At 40.2% G+C, this 21,035-nt stretch overlaps 2 protein-coding genes across 3 annotated transcripts in view; one reads left to right on the plus strand and one right to left on the minus strand.

Moving 5' to 3' along the window:
- Positions 1–21,035, minus strand: part of gfm2 (GTP dependent ribosome recycling factor mitochondrial 2) — a 271,535-nt gene that overhangs the window by 235,301 nt on the left and 15,199 nt on the right. The gene's annotated exons all lie outside the window — the stretch shown is intronic.
- Positions 1–21,035, plus strand: part of col5a1 (procollagen, type V, alpha 1) — a 74,267-nt gene that overhangs the window by 2,635 nt on the left and 50,597 nt on the right. For both annotated transcript variants that reach the window (XM_062434103.1, XM_062434104.1), the window contains exons 2-4: positions 13,517–13,684; positions 19,750–19,963; positions 20,457–20,619. In XM_062434103.1, the coding sequence (XP_062290087.1) occupies positions 13,517–13,684; positions 19,750–19,963; positions 20,457–20,619 (545 nt within the window). The remainder of the gene's footprint in view (positions 1–13,516; positions 13,685–19,749; positions 19,964–20,456; positions 20,620–21,035) is intronic.

Here is a 21,035-nt window from a genome sequence, read left to right on the forward strand (position 1 = left end):
AGTAAAACATCATTTAGCCTAACAGCATTAAAGCTAAAATCTAGGTTTGTTGATATTCTTCACCACTTGGGGGCAGCAGAACAAGCTAAAGATACGACACTGACATCGCCTACTATTATCACTAAATGTTGCTGTTATGAACAGTTGCCTATTTGCACATCCAGCAGGCGAACATAGAATTCAGTAGGAGTTGTGTGTCAATATTCACTCTCCTTTTAGCTCGGCTTTTGGTCTCCACCAACACCTTATGCTAGCATAGTCTCAGAAGCAATACTGGTTGCTAAGTTTGTCTGCCTGCTGTTTGGTGCTTACAGTACAGAAAACAATAAAGTGACATTAGTGGCCCGTAAAACCAACTTAATGAGCAGACAGATGCTAAAATGCTCAGTAGAGCTGATGCGAACTGCAGAGACTTGTCACTATTATAGAGCCTTTTCATTACACATAGACATTTGTTAACATAAATAAATATGTATTAGAGCAGCTTCAAGGTTTTGCTGGTACAATTAATGTCAAAAAGATAAGTCGGCAGTCAAATGTAGCTTAGCTTGTTAACCTGTTAGCTTAAAATGTTATCATGGCATAGCATTAAATGATACCATGACATAGCATCTTAGCTATCCTCCCAGCTAATAATAAAGAGAGATAATATTGAGATATGTCTCTAGGATAGCAGCATATTTTCCATTTTTTTGCAGATCAAGTTAACAGCAAACTGAGGTCAGAGAGGATCAGCACACTGAATGCACTGTAAGTCAAGCTTCATTAGAGAGAGTGAGTCACAGTCCACTGTTTTTCAAGGAGGTCACCTTGTCTTGGCAATAATGAGGAAACCTTTCTTTCAACTGATGTGAAAAGTGGTAATAACAGAAGGCCTGTAAGACAAAGAGGTCAAGAATGAGAGTATGGGGTCAGAGTTCAAAAGTGAAGGTCGGGACTCTTAGATATATAGGCCTGGATATAGGTTTCATTGCCTGAAGAAAGGAATTCTTGCTGTAGGAACAAAAAAGCTCCATGTTTCACTTAATTCTCCTCTGACTCTTGGAGGTCGAAGAAAAAGATAAAGCAGCATAGTCTTATTTTAGGTCAGTGTTTCATGTCTTGGATTTTGCACTGGACCTTTGTACTCTTAAACAATCCCTCTGACAATTTGAGCCTGATATCCAGAATTAGAATTGAAACTGACACTGGAAATGTCTTTCTAGTTTCCAGATATTCATGGCCTCCTTTTAGATTTGTGACTAAATAACACCAATTTAAATGTGACACAATGTCCTAGCTTTCTTGTGGGACCTCAATCGGTTTTGTAGTTTTAAGATCAGCATACTTGCTGTAGACTAAATCTGGCTTCTTCTCCGAAAGGTTTCCTTTGTGTTTCTGCTGAGTTGTTCTTTCTCTGATGTTTCCTCAATCAATGGACTCTTTTCACAAGTCTTAGAAAATGTATTTTGACTCTTTTTACCATCGTTTGTTATCATTAATTAACCGAAAGTTTTTTGGACACTTCACGGCCGTAACAAACATTCATGCAGGACCAGGACCTACTTGTGCAGAGTACTTAAGTCATCAAAAATACTGAAATAACATTCCTTGAATACCTTGTGCAAATGAAAACACAAATCTGTTTGGGCCAAAGCCACTATTTGTAATAGATGGACATGTCAAGGAATCAGGGAATATTGTCATGATTCAAGAATTACGATATATATTAAGCTGATATTTGTTTCATCCTGTACTTTTTAAAGGGATAAACAGAAGAAGGCCTCGCTGTTTCGCTAAGCGCCCTCACATCTGGATTCGATAAGTTCCATTGTGCTGTCTGCTAAGCCCTCCAAAAAGCCAGAAAAAATGTCTTCCAGATGTTTTCTTCCCATTCTTGGTGGAACAGGAGACCGTGAAAAAAATACTGTTGTATTTTTCAAAAGAAAATACACCATTCTGTGCTGGTTCTAGAGAAAATTCCTAATCGAATAACATCTGCAGCCTTCTAGCTTAGCTGAGTTTGTAAAAATAATAGTGTGCCTTTGCGTTTCAGCCAGATTTGCACATATACATTCAGGGTCATTAAAAGGTTCTTTTTGTCTAAGCGAGCCAAGTTTTATGACAGGGTTAAAGGTCGGATACAGCTGGTCCGCAGGTGTTTTTCATTTACAGTCTCAGCTCATCTTCAAAAGGAATTTATACGCATCAGTCAATTTCACCTTTTTGTCACCATGTGTGAAGTTCTTAATGGGGTCAATTAGAAAAGAAAAGCTCATAGAAATGATTGAATCTAAACAGAATGGAACAACTTGCATGACCTCATGTGCGCCTTACTTGTGAATTTTACAGAACTAAGGTTTCAATTTTGTTAATGTCATTACTATATATGTGATTGATTAATAAGACAAAGACACAACAGTTATAACCTTATTGTTCATTTATGACATGACAGTAGGTTTTATTGAGATCTGTTAAAGACTGCATGTGTCAGGAGAGACTGACATCACTTGCTCCCCTCTTTTAGTCAGACATAACACTGTAGTTTTTTCCATGTGATTTCTGTGGGTTGTTTCTCACTCACCTTTATGTGGCAATCCTGAGGTCATGTCCAACCTAATCAGATAAGTGGCGGTGAGAAAAAATGGGGTCTTGTTTGTGCCTATCGCCATGACGCTGAGGAAGGAATCTGAGTTAGCTGGATGGTGGAGAGAAGCAGTGACCCTGCAACTGCATGTGCCACTGCAGCCTGTAAATGCAGGCTTTGTGGAAATGACTCCGTAAATCAGCCCTAATGCGTGATAACAACATGGGAGATAAAACAAAATATGCAGGACAAGTTTTTGACCCCATGTCAGAGTTAAGGAGATCCTTTGTGTAGCACAAACAGTGCATTATTTGCCATATCCTGGACAGTATATCGTCTATTCCTTTCCAGACTAATTAAGGGGCAAATAATTGTTTTGGGCTGCTCAATGGTGCTCTGTGCTCATGACACAGTGTGTTTGATTTGAAGCCAGTTTCAGATGGTTTTCTCTAAAGGTGTTGCTTGTCTAAAGCTAGTATCTGGTTAAAAAAAACATGGACAAAGATTGACTTTTTCAGTTCCAAATTACATGCAAAAGGGACAACATGTTCTCTGCTCCAGACAAAAAGGAAACAAAATGGAGGCAGTAGTGTCTGAAATGTCACAACGAACACATCGGTAAAGTAAAAGTTGGATGTGGTACCTTATGATGCAACTCCCACTCCTGTATTTGATTTTAACAGTATGCTTTGTTGCAGCCTGTAGTGCATGGGGGAGTGAAAAGTTAAATCTGGTCCAGGCTCACAAACCAAGTATTCACTTCAGCTGGGAAACAGTGCTTTTCTCTGTAATGGGGTATTATAATCATTGAGCATGGAAAGCAATGTATGACTCATCCTTTCCAACCCCTTTCCCCCTTCCTCAGCCCTAGCTTAGCCACAGCCTGGGCAGAAGAAATACTGAGTGTAAGCATTTTTTTTTTCCTACTAGGAGAAATACAATGGCTTTTGGTCACTCCAGAAACTTCACTGGAGTCAGACGTAGTCTATTTTTATTTTATTAGGTGATGAAATTAGTGAGAGCTGGAATGGAAAAGGCGGCATTAAAACAAGACAAGTTTTTGCTTATTCTGCAGTATTTTGCCATTAAGCCTTAGACTTAATTTATTTGGGTTTTGTTGCAACAAGGCACCAAACTAGAGTTAAACCACAAACACTATTGGATGTTTTGTATGTGTTGAAGCAAGTTGAAGAACATGTGTTAGACAAATGTAGAAACTGCCTTGTGCTAGCATAATCACCTATTTGTGAAATCCTTTCATTTGATGCTTCATTGTTGAGGACTCAAGTAAAGTAGCCTGTTGTCAGTCAGGCATTTACTCGCACAGTAACTTCTGTTCGACCGCAGGACTGATACTGCTCAAGTACAACACTGTTTAAACTGTCAATATGAGATGAATTGACTTGGCCGTTGTTGTAACACGTGCAGATTATTTGGCACAAGATGGCAAGTTTCCTTACCCCTGGCTGCAATTACAATGTGTCTTATTACTATCACAGGAAAAAAAGATTGATAGCCTAAATTTTCCTGTTGTGTTTCCATTTATCTTGTATCGTCACTCTTTCCATACCCATTTGTAGCTGTGTCATTACATCCTTTATGCTTCTAAAAATGATGCTGCTTTTTGTGGTATCACTTACATTTACTTCCTTTTTTGTCTCAAGTTGCCTTTATTCAGTGATGCCCTCTTCCACTGAAAACACTATCAGTCTAGAAGTGTTACTGGATTTTAATTAGGATTTTAATCACACTGTAAATCAGACTCTGAATGTTGTTCATTTACCCTTGTTGTGAGTTACTGTATATTAGTGATGATATATTGACTATGTGGACTGGGTGAAGTATTTATGGGTCATTGAGTTCACTGATGGTAAGGGCTGGGCAATATGGATGTTGTGACAATATTGTAGGGAAGACTTTTGGTTCTTATTGATAAATAATCATCAGTAATGTGGATATAATGACTAAGTGGGTAAAAGCAAATTATAGGTCAGCTAGAACAGTCTGGTAAGTTCAGAAAATAGTCTCACTTTACTGTAATATATCCTTTAAAACTAGGAAAAAGCATTAAAAAAGCCATTATATTATGATATCCAAATCTAAGACTATATCTAGTATCATATCACGATATTGATATAATATCGATATATAATGCCCAGACATAGTAATGTGATGGCACACGTCCTCAAAAATGAAAAAAATACCCTTTTGGTTTATTCCCATCATTAGCTAAGAGGCACAGAATCCTAGTTGAGTGATGTAAAATGTGCCTCTTAGATTTGATATTCCTTACTTGGGCAGCAGCGCTGGATTGTCTTAATAAAGTAATAAAGAGGAAAGCTAAATTACTGTGCAGGATTTTATATTTAATAGATTCAATTTTATCGTTCTGTGTCAGTGTGTTGGTGCTGGAATAATGGAAATCTGTGAGGCTGTTTGAGAGGGAATGGCTCTGTAATGTCAGTGCTGCAGGGCCCCTCTTTTATCATTAATTTCTCAACAGTCAGCCATCAAAACCATATCTGCTGTTGGAGAGATAGAATGAGGAAAAGGCTGCAATGCAGGAAAAGAATGAAATAGGCCGAGGGAAATAAAGCTGCTAATGGAGGTTAGAATATAAAACTGATTGAAGTTGATGCCATCGAAGAGAGAGCCAGAAGAAGACTAAGAAGTGATAAAAAAGACAGACATAACAGCAATCACACGTGTGCCGCAAAAGTACCTTTCCTGCACTTTCTCGCTGTAAAATGAGCGTTCAGAGGTGCACCGTGGAATCTTGACTCAGTTTTTCCATCTTAGTCTGTGGTGGACGGCAGACAGTGATTTATCCTCACTGTGAGCTGCAGCATGGAGACAGTGAAGTAAACCATCTGGTATTCCCCCTGTTAAAGCAATAACAGAGAGTCCGGCTAAAACACTAAGCCTAGAGTACACAAGAGAAGCTCTGGTCAGAAAAACTCTCTGTTCTCTGGATCATCTTTCAGGTCTGTGTCTGCTTGTGTTTCTGTGTGTGTGCAAGCCAGTGCGTCTGCCGATTCTGGATGAATTTGTCTCTCTGTGTTTTTGTCTGACTACTTGTCATTTCTTGTGTTCTAAAATTATCTTTCCTGTCATTTTGCGATTAGAGGCTGGAGTTCATGTTTGAGTATCTCATGATGAACATCAGAATGCAACGATCATGAGCAGGGAAATGAGGGCATTAGGTGTATAAACAAAAAGCTCGCCCTCCTCTCATTTCCTCCTCGCTCTCTTCCTCCCTGCTGCTGCTTTCACGTGCAGCTCACAGCCTGGGTCACTGGGTCAGTGTCCTGAAAAGTTTGGATCAGAGCTGAATGATAAGGTGAAACTGTACTGATACAGGCATTTGAGGTCATTTACAGACTAGGCTTGTTCCAATTGGTGATGGGAGCGAATATCAATGATTAAAGAGATGATCAACAATTATTTTTTTCCTGCACTGATATTACAGCGTTTTTAAGTAACTTACTATCGGAAGTAAAATATGTTATACAAATAGCCTAGCTCCTTTAAGGAATCGCTCAGACCTCATTGTGCTTATGTTGGTGTAAACACTCTCCTCAGGTGCTTTAAAAGAAACACCCAGTCATCATCTAGTCACATGATTCAACTTTTCTCACCTTTATCCTTAGTCTTTATTTAAACAAAGCAGTTCACGACATGACGATTGCTACAGCTAATGCTAACAGCTAAGCAGCTTTTGCTGAACACTGTAATTTGCTAACTGTAGCTAACATTAGCCATAAGCTACTGGAGCAAAACAGAAAACCCCAGAATGTATTGAATAAAACAAGTGTGCATTTTCATATTGCTTATGAATTCAACATTTCATTATTAGGAAGCAGAATTTGTTCAATAAATCTTCTTAATCTCACTTAAAACTGTCATTTTAAAGTATTTTTTTGCTTTTCAACCTTTTTATTGTTTGTTTAATATAATATATCAATTATGATAGACCTATATGTTTGGTAGGATTTTACTGTGCGTGTTTACTGAAATATAACATAAAAATCAGCCACTATACTATGTCATGTTCACATTTGTACACCTCTCTTGTGTACACATTGTGCATGTGTGTGTCCAGTGTGTGTATGCATGCATGTTGGTGTCCATTGAACCTTGATTTAGGTGTAGAGGAACACCGAGTGAATGCCAAGAAACCTCTCTGCCAGAGGTTTCGTGAGTTTAATTAAGCGGAGGTGCGGAAGGTGTGTGTGATTGCCTGCTGACTGACATCCCATTCAGGTTTTGAGCTGCTGGCATCAGTTTACTCATGTGTTGAATGTCTACAGTAGTGTGTGTTCTCTCTCAGGATGTCCCTGCAGTGAATGTAATGCGTTCAATCTAGCAAGTGTAATGCCTGCGGTATGATTCCCATGTTTGGTCACATGAAACCCCCCTCAGCAACAACTCAAGGTCACTGTTGATGGAAGTGTGTGTTCTTTTTTCCCCCCATATTTGTGGACCTTATTTCTTGATACCTTTGTAGGAGTTGTGTACTCATAATTTAGACTCTAAAGCAACCATTTGTAACATGTATTTAACAGCAGCCACTGAGGCAAAGTGTGGACAATCAATCAATAAAGAATCATATTGATAATGTCAATGATTACACAGATAATTATACAGCAATAAGTATTTAAACGTGGCCAACATGTCTACCAAGATACTAATGAGACTGTAGCAGAAAAACTCCCAAGTGTATTAAATTGAGCAAGACAGTGTTATAATTTTTAATGGTTATGGGAAGGATTGTGTCATTTCTTTTACAGGTTACATAGTCTCGCTTTAAGTAATTAAAATCAGGGCCTTAATTGTAACCTGCTGTATTCACAGTGAGGCTTCAGCTTCCCTCACAACAGTTGGCTTTGGTTAACAGTTTTATAACAGAATAAGGGGAAATTATGAAGAAAAAAAAAACCTCCCTGTCTGTGATGCACTCTAGGAGGGGGAAGTCTCTCATTGGGCATTCTTGTTTTCAGCTGTGCTGGTTTCCAAGAGAGGCAGGGTCCTCTTTATGGCTGCTAATTACTCCTTGTCCTCAGCGCCAGGTCAAGCATGTGCCTGGAGAGTCAGGCCTCACTTCAGGGCGGCTGGAGTAAGAGGAGGATAGGGGGCAGTGAAAAGAAGGAAGAATGTTAATCCCCCCCCACACATGAAAAGGTCCTAATTCATTGGTCCAGCACCCCTCCTCCTGTCAAATGAAATGGTGCCGTCTGGAGAGCCACTAAGTGTTGTTACAGATAGTGTGTGTCTCTATACTGTATGTGAGCATTTGTGGAAATCGAGGATAGATGGATAGGTTAGGGGAATGGGATCCACCACAGTCTTGGCACAGTGCCGAAAGCAGGATTATGAATCTGGCACTCAAGCTACTGTTCAGAGAAAGAGAGGGGGGGAAAAAAAGTCAGAAAGAAAGTGTTGCGAGGTAGTGAAGAGAAGATATTTGCAAAACCACATCTTCTCTCCCAATTGTAGTACATTTTACCAAACTTTTTTTTTGTAAATTGTATACTTTTGTGAATTCATTATCCTTCACTTTACTATTCATCCTATGTCTGACAAACAAACCCGTAAAAGGCCAAAAACAATGTTAATTGCCCTCTTTTAGCACATCACACCAAAGTTACAACACTTTTCTTACTAATTTGTACAAAAACACTTCACAAATGGCTTAGGAAAATCTAACTGTGTGCAAGAATTGGATACTTTATACCTTATTATTCACCAAAAGTTTATATTTCAGGGGAAAAAAAGAGTTTGAAAAGGTTGAACATGGGGACTTTTGTTGCATACAGTTTAAGGAATTTGGCTCTGATTACTTCTTGGCAGTTTGGTGTTTTCATCTGAGGTCAGATGAAATAATTATGTGGGAATTCTTTGATTTGTTGACCACAGTTACATTATTATTTTCAGTGAAATTCAAAACTTTTATGTCCTTGAAATTAATTGTAGAAGTTCTATCTGATGAGAGCTTTGATGATTTAGGAAATACACGGATAACACAGGCAAAGGAAAGACAACGTTTTTTTATACACATTAAAAAAGCTTCCAGTGAGTGCTAGAGCTTAAAGGATATACTGTATTTCTAGTCCTGCTTTTTGTGTCATGCTCAGTTGCTTGAAAGCAGCAAGGGAGGGCCAGCAGAGTGGCGGTAGGCAAATGTACACAAGACTGTGTCGTATAAACAGTTTCAGTGTATTTGCAGGGGGAACCTGCCTCTTGGATGTGAGGGGCTGTGGTCACAGGGGGAAGTATTTTTACCATCAAGTGCCAGAGGTGTTGGTCTCTCGAGGGAACTTCCATGCTAAGTGGGTAAACATCTCAGCTTAACAAGGTGGGACTGACCCATACCTGTGGCTTAGGATGTGGTTGGGTAAGCTTCCGCTATAAGGTCAACTGCCGGTGACAGAAATGCATGAATGAAGTTGTCTCTGAAAATGAGAAGAGTTGATAATATTTGCATTTGTAACACTCACAGGTTTTTACCACTGAGAAAGTGGCTCAGTTGTTGATTTTATAATTGTGTTCTTTCCTGGAAACTACATATGCTGTCTATCAGGGTTTTTTTCAATGGGTCTATTATTTTGCAGTGTGTCTGTTTACAGAGATGTATTATGCTATCCTTCATCACCTTCCCTTTCCTTTCTTGAAAGCTGCTAATTGGTCCTCTCCACCTGGCTCACCTCCAGGTGACCCTGCAGCTCCGTCAGAAGATCTTTAACCTCAGATGAAAAAAAACCCCTAATATAACAGATTCTGCATGAATAAAAAGGAAATTGGAAAGTGGAAATGAGAAAGTGGAACAGTCTGATAATATAACAGACTGATTGATGTAAGAATGGAAGGAAAGATTGGTGTGGAATGAGGGGCATCCTGATGACAATCCTTTCCTTCCCCAAAAAGCTGCTGATCTTCATGGGATTAGCTTGTGTCAGTGTGGATTAGCAAAAGCAACACTCCTCAGCAGGGGTCATGACACAGTTAGCATCGACTGGATGCTCCGTACGGACGCCCCCCCACTTTTTTCTTCCCCTGTGCTGCTGAGCTGGCTGTTATTATGATATTGTTATTGTTTTTATGACAGCAATATTGTTATGATGCACTGTGAGCGTGGGCCGGCTTGTAGCCCAGAGGAACTTGTTTGAATCATTTATCAATGTTAGTGTGTTGTTGTCATCTGTGAACTAATAAAATGGCTGTGGCTTGTTGGAATTATCTGATAAATGGAGATCGTTCCACCAGAAGCCACTGCTGGTGTTTATCTGTGTGTGTTTAGACACTCTGGTGTGAGCAGAGACTGCACAAATGAGTTTAGAAGCATGAACAGCATAACAAGCACTTCTCCAAACAAGGTGACATTGACAGTAAATTGAGTATAACAGGAAATGTTTTTTCAGTTAGATTATAGGTGACATATGAAGTCAGTGTTTGTACCTGTCACCACCAAACGGTCCAGCAGTAACACATATACAAGGATGTGTCCGTATAAGGAAAGGAGGAGACTGTCTGGTAGGAAGAGGCTGCATAAAGATGAATCAGGGTGAGATGGAAAATGGAGACCATGCCTGGTTGGTTATTAAACAGTCTGGGAATCACAGACTAACGCCACATGAACGTTATCGACCGTTACTGTTAGATTTTAATACGCAAGCTTGGGGTTAAACCGACCACACGTACATTACATCATTTAGAAAGTGGTTTGTTGAACCGAATGACACTGAAGTTATTTCCATGCCTTCTATGGGCTTCTGCGTAACCGTCAGGGTGATCTATTGATCCATCTCCCAAGGGATAATGTGCTGCTGGATGTTGGCAGGTTAGAGGGAATTAATGTGGTCCCAAAGTTGGCTGTTGCGGCTTTTTACCAGGAACATTTGCGGCTGTCTGAGAAAAGGGCAAAAAAGTGTTAGTTTTGCCTTTGGTCAACATTGTTCCTTGTTAAAAATGACATTAGATGAAAAGGCTTTCTGTGCCAGTGTATGTGTCACTGTGTCATTAATGCTGTTGCCAATGCCAATTTTTTATTTAAGAAAGCTTCAGCTGTATTTTTTCATTGTGAAAATTCTGTATGAAGTGTCTCATAGATGTTGAATTTATAGAAGTTCTTGCCTGCAGTAATGTAATGAAAAGAAAAGTTTTTTCTCAGTTTTTTCTGAAGGATTCTTTGCATCATTTACTATAGAGTAACATAATGATGAAAAATGCAGGGCTATGCTATTTTAAAACAGATCAATGGTACAGTATCTCAGCCAGCATCAACCAACGAGACCAAATTATGAACAGTAATAACCCTCCCAAAAAAGTTTGTCTCAAAACCTGACCTGAATGTTTCGTAAAGTTTAGCATTTTCATTATTTATTTTGTTTATTATGGTACCTTTTCACTTTTGTGAGTGATAAGACATGCCAAGGGCTGAAATGTAAATGCTGTAATGAAGCAGCTGTAAAATCATCATGCTTATCACTTCTATACCCTGCACAAGTCTCTAAACCAACAATTTTCTTGTTGGATTGTTAGTTCAAAAATCATTTGAACACATCATCCTCTTTTCCCCCTAAATCTGAGCATCTTTTGACAGCACGCTGAAATATACTAACCTTTCACTCAGTGTGTCAGAAGTCTATCGCATTCAGGCCCCTGAAGTTGCTAAGCAAGGAGAGTCCTAATGCAGAGGGATGTGCATACATTCTTTCTCATCATCTGATCAGCTTAGCTCAGTTATAGACCAATAAGTGATGAGGATGTAGAACATAGATTCTGATTAATGACAGACCGATCATGGCATTTGAAACAGAACTGCATTTCACATCAGTCTTGACAGTCTGACATATTACTACTCCGCTGCAGAGCTTTCAGAGACAATCTCATTAAACGAGACTCTGTCATCATGTTGAATGATAGACACTTTCTGGCCGGTGGGTGAGTTTCTCTCTGTCTCTTCATTTAAGCTGATGACAGACAAAGCTGTCTTTTTGTTTAGACCCTTCACCTGCTTAGAGGTACCGTCATGCTGCGGTATTCATTTCCAGGAATATGAATGTACTTACTTTATCATTTTGACATGCTTTAAGTCAGGACTAGGTGTGGTTTGATGGGTGTGGTGCCTGGATAATGTATTTCTCTCTGCTATTACAGATGCTCATGCCTCTGTCTAATATGTTCCCTAAAGCAATGTTTGCTTCTGCAGGGTTCCACACTCACATATGTGGAAGAAGTACAATTACAGAGTCGGGGATGGGATAATAGACTTCCTCCTAGACAGGAAGAGTGGGCTGGCTCAAGAGATAGATAGAAGGAGTGAGATGAGATAGGAAATCACCCCACACCAAATATATCAGACTAAAAAATCCTGTAGTTCTCAGGATGGTCTACACAGACTTGTTTCAGACTGCTGTGTATAAACATACATAAACTGTTATAAGGGTGTTTATGTCTTATTTCATGTGTTGAGTCATCACAAGTTATTCCATGTCTCATGAGTGCACTCCAAACGGATGTTTCTGTGATTTTGTTTGTTGTCAGGCAGATGGTTTGCCTAATTATTGGTCTCACATACTTGCCGTAAGCATTCTGTACTTTTGTCTCTTTCTTGTTAATACTGAGATGATGAAGCCAACATCCTAACAGAGTTCTGCTGATGAGGAGAGAGGTTTTTTTCTCAGTCTCTATACAGCTGTAGAGGAACATGTGCAGCCAAAATGCTCTTAAATGGAGACCTCTGTTCGAGAAGGTCGAGTTTTTTTCTTAATTGAACTGCGCTGCACGTGAGTCATATGTAATGACATCCAGCTGGAGGTTGTTGCAGGGCAATGCAGAATGTACAAACACCCTTTCGCTCGACCCATTCGCCTCTCCAAATTTCCCAGCAGCCCATTCACGCTCAGATGGATGGGGCTATTGAACTTTTTTTTTTCTTTGTGAACGGTGTGTGGTCTTTGTAGCCTGACACCAGGACTGCTGTACCTGTGTGTGTGTGTGTGTGTGTGTACTTGTCCAGGGGGTTGCCTATGACTCTCTCACTTTCACGTAACAACACAAAAATGCATCCAACAGAAAAAAACAGCGTGCTTGCTTTTGTCTTGTCTTGTTTTATTTCTTAAACTCCTGTGCCATAAAATCCGTCCGTTGTTAAGTTTACTCCCATCCTCATTTTAGTGTTTGCCCTCCTCTAAAACACCCTGTCAGCCCCCGTCCTTATGCGATTGTCCCTATAGACATGACCTGGTGTCCTTTTCTGTCCAGACCTTTGCTGGGACAAGCCTGGATGCTAAAGTTGGTCTTTGTGCAGCTTGTTGTGTACATCTGGCTGCAGGAACAGCTGTTTGTCCTGGGTGGTTTTGGCATGTGAGGGTGCGGTCCAGGGTCAAACCCCATGTCACATTGTTCTAACCTAGTGTACTTCTGCGGTGGCCTGGTCGCAGCTGGGATGACCGGCCTGAAAGTGTGCTAATTGCATGTTTGTGGCCAAAAGGGAGGCAGCAGTGGATTTAGCATTGCAGAGAAATATATGGATGGATGGATTTTGCTGCAGCTATAACCCATGATCATGGTGATCTATAAATGGGCACATCTCTGTTTAGCGTCTAAATGGATAACAGAAATCTTCTCTGAACCACAACATTGAAATGTCCTGCTGAGTAACTATTACCTCTGAGTCAGCAGAAGGCAGAAAATAGTATGAATGGTCAAACAATTGGCCATAATTAAGGCTTACATCATTTTCAGAAATTTAGTTTAGTCAATTTATTGTTTAAAGACTATATCTAGAAATGTGCTGTATAAAAATACGATTTATGGGAGTTAAAATCTGTACTGTAGAGTTTGCAAAAGCTGAAGCAATTTTGAGAGCTGATTCAGTTCATTTTTTTAAGAATAAAAGTCTAACATCTTTTTTCTTTTTTTTTCTCTGTTTCTTTTCCCTCTCTGTAGCGGAACCAGAAGACCTCTTGAAGATTTTAGATTTTCACAGTTTACCTGAGGGTGTTACAAAAACAACGGGTTTCTGCTCACATAGAAGGTCAACACAAGGACCCGATGTGGCTTACAGAGTATCCAAACTCGCCCAGCTCAGTGCCCCCACCAAACAGCTGTATGGAGGTAAGTGTCGACCCTGTTGTGCACACAATGTACATCTCCCTACACTCTTTAATCTCTAAACTCTAATTCAGCCATCTCTTTTTTATTTCAAACCAATTTGAATCTAGTTAACACACATTTAAATGCTTTGATTTCATGCTAAGCTCTTCCTTTCCTTTCCCTCCCAGCTGCAGTTTTATAGGCTCCCATAACTTAATTATTTACATCAACTTGGTATTTTTGGCTCGGTATGCCTGCTGTTTTTATCTCTCACTCCCTTGTAATGTAAAGTTTACCACTTATTAAAATATACAGTGTATCTACTGTATATCTTTCACCCTAATCCGTGTACTTGTAAACAAGAGAGAGAGAGATGTCCGCCACAGCTGGACAATTGAAGTAATAGCCCTTCTGCTTATTCACAGATATTCAAAATGTTGAAGGAAATTTAGTAAGAAGTACACATAATGCATGTTAATTCCCTCCTTGAAGACACACAGCAGATCCAGCCCTGTAATATTTGATGCTGTAGGAGGAGCTGGACGATGGAAAAGCAGTGAAAATAGGGGGTGGTAGAGGGGAGGGAAGTCTGGGGTTCCACTTTTGCCTTGTTCTATTGTGCTGACGTGGCTTTGGTTTACTGCTCTATGGTGCGCTGCAGTACTACTTTCCTCTCTCTCCTCCCTTTCCGGCAATCTTTCCTCACTTTCCTCCCTCCCTCTCTCCCTCTCTCTTTATTTTCCCTCAAGCGCCATAATTTTTCCCTCTATCATTTCTCCCTAGACTGCTTCTGCCTCACAGTGTTTTCTCCTTTTGTGTTTCCTCTAACTTCTATCTGATGAGAAGTGCTAACCCCTTTTTCTCCTATTTTTCCTTTACAGTCCAGAAACTCACAACCATAATTCTGACAATCAGACAAGCTTTTTCTTAAGTGATAGTGATTTGCTTCCCTGTAGCTTAATGACGCAAAAAGCAAAAAAGAGCAGTGATGCAGAAAAAAACTAGACATGATAACCCTTCCTGTAAGTTAATCTTACTCAAAGCTTAGATTGGATGACAGCCCCATTCATGGTCGTCTCAGACATTGCACTGGCCTTAGTGGACCTTTGATCCATGTCTTGATTCTACTTTTGGGGCTTAGAGTAGAGCCACAGGGTTCCTGTGGCCTGCCTGTCCTATCTTGCTCCCCTATCAAACAAATACTGCTCACTTTGAAGCTCTATGACAGCAGAGCCCGTATGAGTCTCTGTTTAGATACACATGCTATAATTACACTCATGCTACTCTGGATCATCCAAAATAGCAGTCTACATAAAACAAACCAACTTGGAGGAGTTCATGACAGGCACCACATAGTCTAAAGGTGGAAAAAGAATAACTAGCTGTCTGTGGCTGGAAGGCCTTAAAATTTAGTGGAAGTGTCTATGATGTGGTCCGTCTCTTGCCTCAATATTAAGAAAATATACAGCTAATATATTCCAGAAGGCAGCTGAACTTGTGAGATCATTTTATCTGCCCCCCCCCCCCCCCCCCCCCCCCTTTAACTAAGTTTGCTGCTGAGTTATGACTTTGGCCTGAAGCCTGGAGCTCCAATTTGACTAAATTATCAACACGGCATCCTGCCTCCTAAAAAGTAAAAAAAGTGACACCTATAGGAAACAAAGTCAAGCAAACATTTGTATTTTGTTATGACTATAATGAATAGTAATAAACCTCAGTAGCTCTGATGAGAACACACTGGCCCATGACCCCAAACCACAGACAGTCTGTGATGAAGTGTTGGAAAAGAGCAAGCGCAGACATGCAATCATTACGCAAACATGTGGAAGGGATGATTCATTTGAAACTACTGAGGCACTAAAAACAGAAGAGTCCTTTCTTACCTTTATTATGAGAATGAGAAGTGAAGAAAAAGGCCAGTGGAGCAGTTGGCCCTCTTTGAATTTTATACCACACATTTCCCATGTCTCAGTTGTCTGACATGTCTCCTAACTCTGTCTGCTTCCAGATAAATCCATGAGAATTAGCACATATACACATAAACAAAGTAAAATTATCACAAAGCTATGACTGCTGCTTTGACAATTTAGGAAGTTAACGAAACATTTTATGTTGTTTGCCAACAGCTAAACTGTGTAGCATAAACTGTGAAGATGAATGATGCAGCAGCTCATACCTTTCCTTTAAATGGAGACTTGGCGTTTGTACTTGTGGTCTGGATTGCTGTGGCTAGATGGCACCGGCCATTCAGTGAGGGGCCATCTGCTGCAGAACACAATGAAAGTCAAATGACTGAGCTAAAATCGCAAGCTGTAAAAGCAATAATGGTGCTGATGCTTGCACATATTGCTCAAGAGTGACAGATTATATTGATTTCATGTAGCCTTGGGCAAAATTGACTGCTGCACTTACTACAGTACTTTGCCTGTATTTATTATCAGAAAATAACCATATCCCACATGCATAATATAATAAAAACTTTTATCCCAAACTCGCCTCTAATTGTGGCTTATTAGTAGTCAACTGAGAGACTGAGAAGATGCCAATAAAAACAAACAAAATTATTGAGATTATGGGATTTAACATGGCAGTTTAACATGGATAGGAGGTTTGCCAATACCCGATAACCAACTATTTCTGTTGCCATTACAGCTGATACAAATAATCATAGTAGCTTGTTCCTAATGTCTCTGTGGTATCAATTAGTCTCCACTTTTGAGTGGTTTTAATTCTATTCTGTTCTAGTTTTATTTCTAACAAATATGAAGTTTATCACCCTTGAATTATAATTGCGTTGGCCTCCGGCAATGCAATGTGAGGACCATTTTAATGACATCACTGGAAGCAGAAGTAAGAACATATCAGAGAAGGATCAGAGAGAATAAGTTGCTTCTCCTATTGATATTTTTTAAAGATTTTTATATACATAATCCAAGAGAGCTGTTCCCAAAAAAAGTTTATAATTCCATGTTGCATTATCTCCCCACATTCAGAATTTAAAAAGTCATACTCACTCTAACTGCTCTTTAAACTATCGAGTTTTAGTTGCATGATGCTATTTATGGGTCTTTAACTTGACTCACTCACTCTGAATCCTACCTTTCCATTAGAGCCACTCAGGGTCAATCACCTTCATACAACACTCATCTATCTTCATATCTGTTGCTATGTCTTTGTCTGGGTCTCTCCCCTTTTGCACACCATCAGACAGGAACACTTGTTGTCTCTGCAACTATGTGCAATCCCACTGGAATGCTTCTTGTCTCATACAGAGTGAGGGATCTGGACACAGTGATGACGGAATGACCAATTATAGGACAGAAGACTTTCTACCTCATTTACCTGCTTGTATGCACACTGATAGACAGTTGAGACGATTCGTCAAAGTGCTGGAATAACTCTTAGCCCTCCCTGACTTTTTACAGATTCTGCAAATTTGGTAGGTAAAGGATAATAAGGGAGGCATAGATTTAAAATGCCAGCAGTGTGAAATTGGAGACAAGGCAGCAAACCACTCTCTCTGCCATCTATAACTTGTAAATAAGACCTCTCTCTATCAAGTCTTAATAGTTCTCCCATGAGCCCATCCAAGGAAAAATCGAATACTTTCTCTGTAATTAGATATATCATACTTGAGACACATTTATGAAAAAATGAAAGGCTTCTCTAATTGGTAATTTAGCCGGAAGGAAAATGATAGGTTGCGCCTGATTGGCTGGTTGAGATGTCTGGGGTTTTTTCTTTGAGCCTTTCCCAGACCTTTTTAGTCTGACGCTGGTGGTGGTGCTGCCAGTGTAAACTCCAGGACCTCTGGCACCACAGCCTTTCCATTCCCACCATGTCCGCACACACACACACACACACACACACACACACTAAATGAGGAATGAGGTATCTCTCATCTGGTGGCCCGGAGTTTGAGAGACACATTCCAGAGAAACCTGAGCTTTTTTGAACGACCCCCCCCCCCCCAACCTTCTTTCCCACTTTGCTATGAGGTCCTGAGGAGAGGGTGAAGAAGAAGGGACACTGACACGAAAGAGCGCACATCATTTTTTTCCACATCTCGTCCTCAATTTTGTAATTTTGTTAACCTCCTTCTTTCACCCGCCTCCTCTCAGCGTTAAGATGGAGGTTCTCTCAGAGCATCGGCGTCCTCATTGTGATAGCATGGTGGACAAAAACCTTGCTGTTTAAATGCCACCCAAAGTTCACAGACTATTATTTTGCTCTCCAAAAATAGTAAATTTGAAAAATTGGTCACTCTCATTCCTTTCCTCCCCCCACTCTCTCTTCTTCTGCGCCATGGTGTCCCTTTCACCTCTCACCTGACCCTTAACCTCAACACAAACAGCCTGTCCTTAACCAGCGCTGAGTCACTGTCTCTGCAACAGACGTGGTTTATGTGTGAACGGATGTGGGGACACATTTTCCGCTGTCTGTTTGCTTTCGTGTCATATTTTTCCATCTCTTTACTCCCCTTTGTTTTCATCAACACTTTCATCCTCCTCAACAAAGTTTTTATCTGTCTATATCCCTCACCAAACTCCTCGCGTTATATCTCGTCTCCGTCTTATGTTCTGTCGCTCCTGCTCTCTCCCTTACACTGTCCTGTCGAAGCATCTGTCAATTAAAGCAAATTCCTGAGAGAGAGTTCTGCCAAGGCATGTGCTCTCCGCATGATGTGATTTGATGCCTGGCATTAATGTAGGAATGATAAAAAAAGGCAGGAAGGCAAACAGACACCCAGATGCTGACTGAATGAAAGAAAATCAAAAGAAGAAAGAAGAAGATGAATCTCTGATTGTGGCAAAATTTGGTACTTGAGATTGTCTTCTCTGTCTTCTCTAACCTCAGGCCTCCACACCACATTCCTACTGAGGCGTCTTTTTCTCCACAGGTTTTGATTATCTATCGAAACCTTAGCCACTTCAATTCAGCATTTTCCAGTCTGTTTCCTATTATTCTGAAAATGGTGGTGGAGTAAGGGGGTTTGATGGCTGCACAAGGTGCTACAAAACCACGGCAACCACAAGCCCTTCCTCTCTTTTCCGGTCTTCTGGAAATCTCTGCACATAGTCTGCACATACTGAGAAGCTAGGAGCGACTCCTGGGATCCAAGTGGTTACTTTGCTTATGTTAAACATAATCCAGATAGCTGGTTTATCATAACAATAGTGGTTTCAATAAAATCGGATTGCCTTTTTCTGCCTTTTTTTAAAGTAAAAGATTAGAAAGCTCTCCATTCCTTTCTCCTCATAAGAGAACAACAGTCCCCTGTGATGGTTGGAAAGCCCGCCCTCTTTCTGGGGTCCTGAGAATACCCCACTAAAGGAATCTGTCTGGCAGATGTGCCCCACACTCTAGCAAAATGGAGGAAATAGTTGAGGCTGCACAGTGGAACCATGCAGATGGAGGCAAACATGTCTTCTTAATTTCCGTTTCTGCACCTTTTATGTAATGTTTAAATAACCTTTTTATTTTACGTTTAAATGCCAATTTAGTGTTGGTTTTTCCTATTCCATACACATGTATCTTTAATTATTTCTTCTATTTTTTCAACCCTCTGCTCAGCGTCTGTTAGATCGATCAGCTGTGGGACAACAGAGAAGTGTAGAGGAGGGGGTTTGAAGTATAGTTTGAAAAACTCTCTCAGGATCACATGCTTTTGTCATTATGCTTCTCATCCTGTACAGCGCTGGAAAAGTTCCACTTTGCACTTTTGCTTCTGACTTTTCCTTTTTTCCCTCTGACTGGCCTCTGCTCTGCCAGCCATCCCTTTCAGAATAATCCTATCTTGTTACATTTTGGACGCCCCACAAATCTCTAGTGTTTCCTTGCTCATAGCCCATCTTCCCAATTCTTCCAATATAAATGATCTTTGTCTGTTGTTGTAACATTTAATTCCGCTAGAAGTAAAAATAATAACTGTTGTACAGCCTCTTGACACCACAGCAGAATCTGTCTCCTGAAATAATAATAGTCTATAACATCCTGAACACAAACACAATATCTCATTACTCTTGAATGATTACTTCTGCTTATAACTTTTCTCTCTCTCTCCTTCCAATCATTCGTCCCACCAGGTGATACGTTCCCTGAGGACTTTTCCATCTTGACCACAGTGAGGCCTCGGAAGGGCAACCACTCCTTCCTGTTGTCTGTGTACAATGAACAGGGCATCCAGCAGCTCGGACTGGAAGTGGGTCGCTCTCCCATGTTCCTGTACGAGGACCACACAGGCAGACCCAGCCCAGAGGACTACCCACTTTTCAGAGGAGTCAATCTAGCTGACGGAAAGTAGGTTCAACGAACATATATTAACTTCACGGCAATTGTACAGTACAGTTACATAAACAAGTATCCGACTCTCTAATCAAAATCCAGGTGGATGTGTGTGGCTTTGATAAAGTGATTGCTGCATCTCTAATTGGTTTTGTGTGTTGGTACTTAAGCATCACCTGAGCCAGGTGTCCCTTGTGTACTGGATTTGTCAGTGTTCATTTGCGATATTGTAAATTTAATCCATTACATTTCATGTGGATTGCAGTATCCTCTAATGTCTATTTTTGCCTGCTGTCATACTTTGGAAGTCTATTTATATCACCAATAGAGTGAGATTTAAAAAATGATTGAAATGAGATTCTGTTTCACTCTAGAAAACTGAATGGGATGTATTTGAATTTGAATGAGAGGCCAAACACAAAAGGGGCCCTTAGCCTGTTTGCAGTTTGCATATATGCTGCATGTAACCCAGTAAGTGTGTGAATTAACACCACTCTTCCCTTTCCAGGTGGCATCGAGTGGCCATCAGTGTGCACAAGCAGACCATCACCCTCATTCTGGACTGTAAAAAGAAGACCACCCAGAAGTTGCTCCGAAGCCCCCATCCCATCGTCGATACCAAAGGAATTATAGTGTTTGGAACTAGAATACTTGATGAAGAAGTCTTTGAGGTAAGCGTTATGTTGTAACTTTTAATTTACATGTTTTTGATTGTATTGTTCTGCGATTGATTTAATTACTGGACCATTTAATGCTATCTGCGTGTCTGCTCGGTGACTGCCAAGTCACATTTTTGCCAGATGCACTTGTGTCCATTTTGGTACTTTTATGACTCCATATGAACTTGATTAGAGTAAAGTGGGATGCTTGAATTGATTTATAGAGCTGAGAACTGATGTACTTTTGCATCTCCCGTTACATGCTATTTTCAAAGCGGTACTCAACAAGTCTGCATACCATTCCTTTTTGTTGATATTGACCAGCTTGACTTTGATTTAAAGTCCTAAACCAAATGGAATAAAAGCAAATCAGATTTTATATTTTTTTCTAACTACAGTATAGATGTGTGGTTGTGGTGCAAATTACA

The sequence above is a fragment of the Scomber scombrus genome, chromosome 15, assembly GCF_963691925.1.
Source record: "Scomber scombrus chromosome 15, fScoSco1.1, whole genome shotgun sequence".
Lineage (NCBI taxonomy): Eukaryota > Metazoa > Chordata > Actinopteri > Scombriformes > Scombridae > Scomber > Scomber scombrus.